The 12,296-nt window shown below is 44.8% G+C and overlaps 1 protein-coding gene across 2 annotated transcripts in view; it reads right to left on the reverse strand.

The window, feature by feature from the left end:
* Positions 1-12,296, reverse strand: part of LOC124716945 (speckle-type POZ protein-like) — a 90,315-nt gene that overhangs the window by 27,868 nt on the left and 50,151 nt on the right. For both annotated transcript variants that reach the window (XM_047243529.1, XM_047243530.1), the window contains exon 3: positions 9,533-9,990. In XM_047243529.1, the coding sequence (XP_047099485.1) occupies positions 9,533-9,990 (458 nt within the window). The remainder of the gene's footprint in view (positions 1-9,532; positions 9,991-12,296) is intronic.

Raw genomic sequence — 12,296 nt, forward strand, 5'->3', positions numbered from 1 at the left:
TCGTAGTACATTGAAATGCTGCTACATTAGAAGATGAACAATACAGAATTTGTACTTACTTCGTTGGATAATGTATGAAAATGCAGTGGTCGAAACTCGGGGCAGAGAGAAAAGCTCGTCTTCCACCTTTTTTTAAATTTATTGACTGACGCAGAGGTTTTGGCGCCAGTATTTAAATTTGTGCCTGCAAAGCATGCCTGTGTAGCGCTGCATCTATTCGACGGCAGAAGTTAGTTGTGGCGGCACGTACCAACATTTTTCAGAACTTCTGCTTACTTTGCACTCGATTCTAAGCCGCAAGTGGTTTTTTGGATTACAAAAACCGGAAAAAAAGTGCGGCTTAGATTCGAGTAAATACGGTAAATGATCTCATCAAACTGCAACAACTTAGTAGCACTTATTGTCCAAAGTTTTTTGAAAATGTAATGCTGGCACACAACCATGGCACCACGTAACAGAAGTCTTTATTAGTTAGTCAATAACAATGATTGTATTTTTCTAGTCTAGTGTATTGTCTTCCTTGCCTCAAAGCGGTGCTTGGTGAGTTAAAGCATTACTACAAAGTAATTGATAATAGCTTGATTTTTGTACCACAAGTAACATAGCCTCCAATCGAAATACCAATACCTATACATTTGTGAGTTTTCTGGGTGTAGCGACTGACCGCGCACAGAAAACTCCAACCAATTACGATCAGGCACTTTTATTAAGTCAGAGTAATTACATAAAACACAAGAAAAACACTGCAGAAATTCACAACATGCACATTGCAACCAAAGTCCACCAGACCAAACGAAAGAACCATGAGACCCCAAAGACTGTTTAGTCTGCACTTCGTAGGTGGCAGTTACTTGAGGTTGAGGGTCATCCCCGCCCCTCCTCTCCCCCACAGGACTGTGGAGCACTGGGGGAAGGACATGGGCATCTTCCTGTGTATTGGTGTTGTGGGATGCACACTGTTTGGTAGAGGCATGTGCGAAGAGTCCGTGCTGTGTGTGCAGGGTGGACTAGCATTGGTATAGTCCACCATCCAGTGGAGGGAGGGGGGGGGGACGGATTGGTTGACCTGCACACGTGAAATGGACTGGCATGGAAAATGTCGGTGTCACAGTACAGGCGGAGAGGGGGATGCGAATCTTGAGCATCCCATCCGTGCTGAACGTTGCAGCTATGCCAGCCGTATCCACCCCGTTTTGGATGGGGACTGTGCGCAGGATAGTGATATGTGACATGGGGGTGGACTTGCATGAAGTGTCCCCTATATGGAGGGCGAAGATGGATCCCTCGTGGAGCTGCAAGGAAAGCTCATAGCGTGGGCACTCAGAGGTGTTGATTGAGATGCAGATTTCGTCAACAGTGGACAGGGGGCACTAGCAGAGGTGGTGGAGAAAAATAATGTAGTTCAGGAGAAACACTGGAACACTATGTGGGGGCATTGGCAGCCGACACTTGTGATGGGCTAATGTCACACGCAACATGTGACTGGGCCTGAGGTTGTGGATTGTCACGTGCAGTGCCTGAGTGAAACAAGGCTAGAGTATCGTCACACGCAACTGAGCTGCCCATGGGTGTAGGCTCGGAGCACATATGATCACGGTGGGGTACAGGGGAGTGGGCAGTCTGTATGACTCGGAGTCATCACCTCGACTTGAGAGACTGTGGTACAGATTCCTCCATCGTCCAGGTTGGTTTCACACGTTGAAGGGAAACTGTTTGCCGACAGCCACTACTTGATGCAGGCCAGAGTAAGGTGGCTGTAATACCGGTTTGACTGTGTCATCCCGTAACATAACGAACTAGCAAGAGTCTAGTGCCGAATGCAGAAAGACCTGAGGACGGGTGTGCATTCATGCAGGAGACGTGTGGATTGCAGCTATGTGTGTCCGGACAAGCTCAACTACGGTGGGGAGGTCGGACAGGTCGACAATTGCTTCGTTGTTGACGAACTCTGCAGGGAGAACTAAGGTCTCACCATACAGGACCCCCGCAAGTGAAGCCTGGAGGTCTGTCTTGTAAGCCGTGCATATTCCTAACATAACCCAGGGGAGGGCGTCGGACCACTCACCACTTTGGCACATGAGGGCCGCTTTCAGAGTCCTGTGCCACCGCTCGACCAGTCCATTGCTCTGTGGGTGGTAAGCCGTAGTGCAGAATCTATCCACCCCACAGAGTACACGGAGTTTGTTAAACAGCACGGATTCAATCTGCCTTCCCTGGTCTGTGGTGATGGATGTAGGGCAGCTGAATCGAGCTATCCGGGATGATACGAATGCGCGTCCTACCTGTAATGTCCTGCAGGTGTTTTCCTCCACCCAACGTGTAACGCGACCAGTGACAGACAGGATATAACTGAAACCATCAAACAAGGGTAACGGTCCTATGAGGTCCAGATACACATGTCGGAAGCTGCCTTTCGGGATGCTGAATCAACCTAGACGGGGTTGTGTGTGTCTGCCGACTTTGCTGCACTGGCACTGTACACAAGCAAGAGCCCAAGAATGACAATCCCTCTTCATACCCGGCCACACAAAGCATCCTGTAACAAGGCGCATAGTAGCCTTAGCACCAGGATGTTAGAGGTTATGTGCTATAGTGAATACTTGGTGACGCAATGTGTGATAGGTCGGGCAGTGCCAAAGGACGTATCGCACCACAGTGGCCTGACCGAGCCCGGTAGGTTGTGGGAAACGATCTGGAGGGAAGTATCTGGGTCCTGTCGGAGGTTGTGCAATTCAGTATCATTGTCCTGTAAGTGGGCCATTCATCAAAATTAATGGGGGACGAAATTGCAGTGACACGTGATAGGTAGTCAGCCACCACATTTTCTGAACATTGGATGTAACGGATGTCTGTCATGTATTGGCAAATTAAGCCCATCTGCCGAAACCTACATGGGGGAAGGTCAACAGCAGGGTTACGGATAGCTTCCGCGAGGGGGCGATGGTCTGTGAAAATTGTTATGTTTCTTCCTTCAATGTCTGCAGAAATATTTTACAGTTTCATAAACCGCAAGCAATTCTCTGTCAAATGCTGACCATTTATGTTGAGCCGTAGGCAGTTTTGTGTCACGAACGTGCTGTTGGAGGATTGCACCGATTGCAAAATCACTTGCATCTGCTGTAATACAGATGCAGGCAACTGACAAATGGTGAGCGAGAGTGACACCAAGTGCTAACACTTACTTAAGGTCTTCGAAAGCTCTCACCATGTTGACAGACTACTGTACTCTGTGATTGCCCGAGGTTTGTTTCCCAGCCAATGCGTCAGTCAAAGGGGCTCGAATAGCTGCCACCATCGGTAGGTTACGTTGGTAGAAATTGATAGATCCTAAAAACCGGCAAAATTCACAAAACAACACTGGGAGAGGTAGATAGCGAATGCAGTCAACCCACTCCTGATGGATGCATATACTTTCAGAGGAGACTGTGTAGCCCAGAAAAGTGACAGCAGTGCAGCGGAGTTGTAACTTGTAATTACTGATCTAGACTCCGTTACGTTTCAGTAAGTCCTGTATCGTGGCCAGGTGCAGTTAGTGTTCTCTGTCAGAGGAGGAAAAAATGAGTATGTCGTCAATGTATGCGTAACAATGCGTGCAGTTAAATGAAGTGTGTCTATAAAACATTCCCAAGTTTGGGCCGTGTTTTTGAGACCATAAGGCATGTAACAAAATTCGTAGAGGCCAAAAGGTATTTTGGGACCTAAATGTACGGGCAAAGACCAGTTACTGTCTGATGGACGAACCATATGTGGCGGCAGTTGGCATGCTTTACGATGCACTGTTGCGACATTTGTGTGTCGTGCCATTTGTGATAGTGTTCAGCTGGGCTGGCAAATTCACTCGGGGGCATCGTGAATGGGAGTCAGTAGCACGCGAGAGTCACTAACCTGATGTGCTGGAGGAGCTGTCCACGTCGGTGGCGACAAAGTTCCATGAGGTGCGTCTCCGGTGTCTGGGGGCGGTGGTGTTGACAGGTGTCGCACGAGGCATCGTGCCTCAGCGAGGGCTCGTGTAGCTGACGATATAGCACAGTTCAGTTCGGCATTGCAAGTGGGTGTGGAGATTGTCGACTGCAGAGCGCTCGGACTGAAGCTGGGCAATGAAAGTTGCGAGGCTGTCTGCCAGTGAAGAGCACTCTACGAGAGCTGTGTCAAAATCATTGGGGAGCTAAGGGGGAGGGGGGCCGAGGAGGCGACTGAACAAACAATGTGTGGACAAGGTATGGTGCGATGAAACAGCCGAATGGAGATCTGGAGACAGTTCGAAATGAAAAAGGAAGTCAGTGCCTAATACTGGATCTTCTACATCAGCCACGTAGAAGGACCAAGTGAACTGTTTGCCAGGTATGAGTTCAATAGGTAACTCAGCCAAACCATCAATACAAAGTGGCAATTTATTTGCTGCTTGAAGGAACAGTTTGGCTGGTGTCGTGTCCTTTACTGTAAATGTGGGAGGTACGACACTAACGTCTGCTCTGGTATAGATGAGAAAATACCAGCGCAAACCTAAAACCAAGGCATACAGACGTCCTCATGAGGTGCAATGTCTGTGGCCGCTGTTGCATGCATCCACAAGTTGTGGCGCCTACTGCAGATCATGTGCAGCATTTGGGAATGCGCAGGGCAGGTGGCAGTTGCAAGTGGCATCCTTGTAAGTGGGGTGGAACCAGCGTATGTGTGAGTCAGCTGTACTCATCCCGCCAGCCAAAGCTTCAGGCAAGGGGAAGACACTAGCCCGGTTGGGGTGGGAAGAGGCTGGTGCCGGCCTGCCGCAGTGCCCGATCTTCACCACTAGATGGCTGTTGTTTTGTGTGCTGTCCGCAATATGCATGTGCCCAGCCTCTAACGCCCAACAGTGGAAGTATACTCATAGGATTGCGAACCTCGGCAGTATTAGGCATTGCGCTGTGCGGAGAGGCGTGGCAGTGCCGAATAATGGTGTATGCCTGGTCTTACATACATAGTATATCTTCGAGTGTTGTTGTAGTATGTGGGAGAAAATGTAACTAGTTCTTGCGGCAGTTTCACCAAGCACAATGCCCAGAGCGCTAAGTTCGGCAAGATCTCGGTACTGACCTGTGCATGGAAGCGTCGCCACAGCTGTAAAGGGGTTCTGTCACCTAATGTCTTGTCATAAATAATGTTGTGAATCTTATCTGCCGGCAGACGAGAAAAACGTTCGATGAGTAGTGCACCGGCAGAGGCATATTTGTTGCTCTCGGGTGGATTCAGCAACAAGTCACTGATCAGATGAGGGTGGTCATGCAGGTGCTTCATTGAACACACAAAGCGAGTGCTGTCATCCGCAATACCGTGTATGTCCAACATGTTGCCCACCAAGGTAAACCACATCAGTGGGTTGTCCAGTTGTAATGGCGGCAGCTTCGGAAAATGACCGGGGACTAGTGCTTGCGGGGTGTAGGAAAGGCACGAAGCGTACGGGGATTCTGCACTGTGTTCACTGATGCTAACTGTGTCTCAGTGACATGTGATGTGTTGTGTTGGATGTCCATTAGCTGTGCAGGCGAGACGTGATATCCAGTCCTTGTAGGCAGGAAATTTGTATGGCCACACGATGAGCGTGGCACAGAAGGATCAGCAGCCGATGCACGCGAAATCTTGAACAGAGCCACGAAATTGTGATTGAGCGCTGAGTGATAGGGCGGATAGGAGCGATAGGGCAGATGCGTCACCCAAGGTGTGCGTAGGACAGCAGGCTGTGTAGGCGTACACATGGCCAGGCTCGGTTGATGCACGTGTCCCTTTGATCATCACGGAGAGGGAGACATTAAACAGTGGACCACTCTGAGGAGTGGGTGGTCGGTGTTGTGCAGTAGAAATGCAGGTGAGGGGTTTCCGGGACCTTGTGCTGGAGGAGCATTCTGTCGAGCTTAGACTGCCGTAGAAGGTGTCTGCGCTGATGTGTATAGAGCTCGGTGTGGTGTGCCAGCAAAGGTTAGAGTCATCTGGCTGGTCGAAGCCAACATGGGAGATACAAACATTCCCGATGTATTAGTAGCACAAGGAGTAAATCGTTGCGCTTCACAGTCGAATGTCCATTCTGCGGTTGCAGTGTCCTGCAGTGCTGGAAAAACTGGAGGTTGCGACATTGTCTGTTGGTGCGAAACCAGTGGTACACAACAAGTGAATCCAACATCTTTTCGCAACTTGGGGTCACCAATGTGGGTTTTCTGGCTGTAGTGAATGACCGTGCACAGAAAACTCCAATTAATGATCAGGCACTTTTATTAACTTCGAGTTATTACACAAACACAAGAAAAACACTACAGAAATTCATAACATGCACATTGCAACCGAAGTCCACCAGACTGAACCAAAGAACCACGAGACCCCAAAAACTGTTCCCTCTGCACTTCGAAGGTGGCAGTTACTCGAGGTCATTGGTCGCCCCACATATTTAGAGACAATTTAGACATGAAAATAGCATTATGGAACTTAATTTGAGAGATCACAGTCACATTTTAGTTGTTAGGTGAGACATGCTAATAACACTGCTACACTTGACATATAATTTTGTGTGTGTGTGTGTGTGTGTGTGTGTGTGTGTGTGTGTGTGTGTGTGTTTGGGGGGGAGGGGGCTGGCATGTGCTTATGTATATTTTGGATATGGGAATAGTAAATTTTAGGGTCCATTGTGCCTTACACTAAATGCCGTTCAATAATCGAAGTACAATGATAGTCAAATGGTGCTTAACCAGTGAGTTTTATCACTAGTGCTGAGTTATGCCAGTACTGTTAATATCTTTAATAATGTTTGACAAATAACCAATTCTTTTGAATGTGGATCAAAATTAAATTTGTTTGCATACATTCGAACATTGTCATCGTGGACTGTGGTATCAAAGACATTGCAATGCATAACTGGGTTAGATTCACTATTTTGAATTGTTTAAATTTTTCCAAAAACATCATTTTTTTTTTCACCACTGCAAACTTGCCTATTTTAAATTTGTCTCCATGGCTGTATAACATATTTAACTTTACTACCAGCACAGTCTTGCATTTTTAAATTTCCCGCCAACACCACCTTGCATTTCAGTGCCTGTAGCACAATTATAAATTTGGATTTTCGAATTTTCCTCCACAAACATCTGGGTTTTTTCAGCAACTGCTGTGCCAACTAGTAGTAGATGCTTGAACTGTGTTTCAAAGTTGTTGTAGCCATTCCCTGTGTTTCATTGAAATATTGCAGTAAAAATACAGGAAGGTTATGGTTCAGCGCTCCACCAAGGAGGAAATTATTATAAGGCACACATGCCAATAGGAGGAAGATGAAGAAGGAAACAGAATATGTCAACTTCAAAGGTATTGTTTAAGAAAACTACAAAAACAAATATTTGAGAGACCACACAAAAATGTGATGTCTGCCACTGCAGAATGTGAGTCCAGTTGAAAGTAGGCTGAGTTTATTGGATGCACATACTTTTATCACTCTAGCTTTCATCAATTATTTAGGAATAAAGGTGACAACTCACCAGGGGGCAAAAGGGCTGCATCACTGATAGGTACACAAATAAAAGGTACAGAGCCTAGCTAGTTTTCGGAATGAAATTTCTTATAGGAGAAACACATGTGGACACACACACACACACACACACACACACACACACACACACACACACACACACACACACGTCTGCCTACACTGTGCTCAGTCGACTGCTCTTTCCTAGCATATAGCCCATGGTTGCTAGTATAACTTCAGCCTTCAGCAGATTGAATTCCTGTTGAAGCAAAGATACCTTGCCAGTATCAGTGTACCTGAGATAGAAAAGTCTTTGGGTCTGGACAAGGCATGCATTACTTTGCTCTGGTGAAGTTGGCCACGGAATATGAACATGACCTCAGCTTCCATTTACGGAGATTACAGGTAACAATTCTAGGGTGGTGAGAAGATTTATGCTTGATGAGTTAGGCTGTATGGGCTAGCTTTTGAGTTTTTTAAGGAAAGCCTTCATTGTTCTTACTCATTTTTCAAAAGGGCTTCTGCCTACTTCTTATTTAATAGATTTAATGCTGAGCTTTTTGGACAATATGACCTTACTATCAGCACAGATTTGTTACAAGCCTTTTTATGGCAAATACATGTGACTATGCACTGGAACTACATGTTTTATGGAGCCAGAATCTTCCTTAATCCAACATACATACTGTGTGTTAATTGTGCCAAAATTAAATCCACAATTTGGTGGTATTATGTTCATGTAATTTCTATTTGTTGGTTTTCATATGTCTTACACTAGAACCTTAATGTGTATCCCAGATACACGTAAGTTTAGCTGGTCACTATCAGTGGACCACAGGCTACAGGCATTCTCATAATCATGGGTAGCATGAGGCACTAATTTTCACAATGTCTTAACTACTGTATCACTGCTATGGATCTCAGGTTCAAATCCCTGTCTGGCCATAGAGATTTAGGTTTTCTATGATTTCTCTCAATTGCTTACTGTGAATAATAGCATATTTCTATTGAAATTGGATGGCCAATTTCCTTCTTTCCTCGATATGAGTGTACTCCAGTTCTAAAGAACTTAACATCATTAGGGCACTGAACCATCCTGTTCCTTCCTTTCTATCACAGCTCGGTAAAACACAGGCTCGCCCACTTAAATGTTTCAGTGCTATTATCTCCAGAACGAAAAGAGACATTGAAAAATGATTTTCCGTGGTATGTATGTTAGACAAGGACTCATGAAAATAAATACTATGAGAGGTTCTGAAATGTAAGCAAATATTACTTTCAACAGAAACTTTTCTTTAATGGACAACACACATTATTTCTTTCCCAATGAATAACATGAAAAATCACAAAAAGAATGGTCTCAGTTGAATCACAACATGTCAATAACAGCCTGATAAATTGCAAAGCAAGGTGGATGCTCAAAATAAATGAAATGTATTGCTACTGCACACCTCGAGATGCAAGCGTGAACCACCTGTTGCTCATAATTGTGATGTGATTGACATATGCAATCTTACTTTCACTGTTATTATGAGGGCTAAGAGTAATAATGGGGTTTCCTGCCAAAAACATTGATCAGTGGGGATACATATTTCATTATGTGGGACAGCACAACTTCATTTTGCAATTTCTTGGGATGTAACTGATGTATTGTGAGGAAACCAATGCCATTATTTCTGAGAATTTTCACATTATTGATTGTATAAGAAATAATATGGGGTGTCCTCAAATAAATAAAAAATAAAATAAAATAAAATAAAAAAAAACAACCTAAGTCTGTGTTGGAACATCTGCTTACGTTTTAGAAAGTCTCATAGTATTTACTTTTATGAGTCCCTGTGTTACATTCATACCTGTGGAAGTCATTTTTCAGTATCTATTGCTGTCCAGAGATATTTGCACAGTAACATTTAAGTGGGTCACCCTGTATATGGCAGAAATTCATTTACTCTATCTGATGTAATGTTCAGGAGTCACAGCAACAATAAAGTATCATAAAATTGAACGTGTGACACAAACTGCTGTATTTATGGTGTTCAGAGATCAAACCTGTTGGCGAGGGCAAGCAACTCCTCCGGCATCTCAGAGATTGACGGAGTCTGGTCAGTGTAGATGTAGCAAAGAAGCTCCTTGACCACACGTGGCTCCACTTCCCGCATGTGAAACATGTAGCCTGACTTAGTGGCAACCTCAGGTGACTGCAACATGGAGGCAAAGACTCTGCTGCGTGCGCGTAGGAGCGTCGAGTGTGCCATCAGCGACACTTTACTGGAACCGGCCAACAGCGTGACATCGGCATCTTCCTTCAGCTTTAGCAGTGTTGCCAAGTCATCCTTGAGAGTGTTGGTGGTCCCAGGAGCTGACTCCACAACACTGCACACCACTGACACCTCACTTTCGAGCAGCAACTTGTCTGACTGTGCATCCTTAGGTAGGGTGAAGCCTTGCAGGATCTGCTTCCTCATCACCTCACCCACTTTGAACAGTTCAGACTCTATGGCGGGCAGCTGTCGACACAAAAATTACATTTATTAATTCTGAGTCCTGATGACAAGCAGTTCAGCTTCATCAAAGCTAAAGGCACCAGAAAGTGACTTTTGGTGCTGCATTTGGTAATGGAGGCCACACTTAGGATAAATCAAGATACCGTCATAGAAGTCATCTACACAGGAGTGTGCTGAGTTATAGTGTGTTGCAGGTAAATTGCTTGTCTTTGGTATATTATGAATCTTGTGATAAACATTACTTATGACTACTGCTCCATCCCTCTGATTCCTGTAAATAACAAATACGAACAAGATCACAGCAGTCATTTGAGCTGTGGAATGTGTGAATATGAGGCAAATAAAATAGACCAGACTTTTTACATTTTTATCACACATTTACTACTGATTAAATATTTTCTGAATATGTTATTAAAACCTGCAATTCACTGCATCGTTGTATGAATTTTCCTTCAAATGGTGTGATGTAAATGGTGAAGTGGGTGCTTCACTGAGTAGGTGGGAAAGAAGACAAAGAAAACCAGGGGTTGGGAGCATACACCAGAGTCATCAGAGGTATCGGATATTTCCAACATTTGTGATGATGACTAAGATAATGGTTACAACAATCAGTCTAGAGAATTCACACCTACACATAGTAAAGGGCATAATGCATTATGTTACCTTTGGAATTGTGCTGCAGTTACTGGAGAATACACCTCAAGGCTATATTTGTGATGGCCATTTATCCAAGAAATGAGCATTCTATAAATTACTGAAATGTGAAAATGAATATGATTACAGGTTCCACATTTCTGTTTAAATGCATTTCTGCAATCCAATTTTGTAATAAAAATTTGCAGACAATTCAGGTGGCTACTATTTTCAATTATGTATACATTTACCTTCCCTTCTCAAGTGCACCATTTCCCAGCGACTGCAAATAATTACCCCCATGAGGTGAGGAATCACATTTTGCAGTATACCGTGTATTGGAATGCTTGCTTATATAAACGATGTAGCTAGCAGATCTGTAGTGCACCGACATGGTACAGGGATCTAATCATGTCTACATTCTCCTTGGCATATTCTGCTAGATTGTTTATTTACAACATGCTCCATTACAAGGGTTTGTAATACTACATGTATGTCCTGTGTGTCTGTGTGGAGTGTAATGTAACGTTTGTGTTAGGTAACAATGATGATGATGATGATGACGCATAGACCACCATCAATAGTGTCATGTGCTCTCACTTCATGAGACACTGTGGAGAGGTTTAGTATTTAAACCAGGACACTGGCGGGAATCTGAAACTTTACGCCATCAACTCTCCTCCCCTTGACAGCCAAATACTAACAGTGAATTTTTTTTCCACCACTAGGATTTGAACCGGCTTACCGCGGGGTTGAACACCATCGTACAAGTGCGTGTTAGTGAACTCAGCCACATAGGCAGGTTCCTTGCCATATAGCGGACCACTCAGGAGCTATACTTTGAAACGTTTCAACACTTTTCAGCAATTCTTCATTTTTCTTGTACAAACATGGGGCCACATGGAATTCGATTGTTCCCTATGATGTGTTTTCTGGTATGTTAAGATCTGGGCTTTGTGCAGGTCTTTCAATGGAGCTGAGGATTTGCTGAACCACACCATATCCTGTGGCCTCAAAATTCCTGAACAGGTAAAATATGCTGGATCTCCATCCTTGCCTTTGAGCAGAGGTATTTATGACATCTGCAATATATCCAAACAAGAATTCCCATTCATGTACCCTACAAATAAACACAGTCTGCACAGTTATCGTGATGGCATCCCCCGCCCACATAACAACATGTGCTGCATCCCTTTCCTACTCTTGCACACAATGGAGATATTCCTCAGACCAGAAACCACATTCCTCCTGTGGTGTCACCGCCAGACACCACACTTGCTAGGTGGTAGCTTTAAATCGGCCGCAGTCCATTAGTACATGTCGGACCCGTGTGTCGCCACTGTGTGATCGCAGACCGAGCGCCACCACAAGGCAGGTCTCGAGATACGGACTAGCACTCGCCCCAGTTGTACGGACGACGTAGCTAGCGATGCACACTGACGAAGCCTCGCTCATTTGCAGAGCAGATAGTTAGAATAGCCTTCAGCAAAGTCAATGGCTACGACCTAGCAAGGCGCCAGTAGTAACATTGCATGTATCTAAAGAGTCTCACTTGTATCGCCACAATCTCCAGATGTACCAAAAGGATGGATTAAAGTTAAGTATTTCAGAAGCTACGTACTTTTCTTTATAGCATTCATTATGTATCCTGTTTCAGACCTCATGCCATCCAGCTT

The sequence above is a fragment of the Schistocerca piceifrons genome, chromosome 9 (assembly GCF_021461385.2).
Source record: "Schistocerca piceifrons isolate TAMUIC-IGC-003096 chromosome 9, iqSchPice1.1, whole genome shotgun sequence".
NCBI lineage: Eukaryota > Metazoa > Arthropoda > Insecta > Orthoptera > Acrididae > Schistocerca > Schistocerca piceifrons.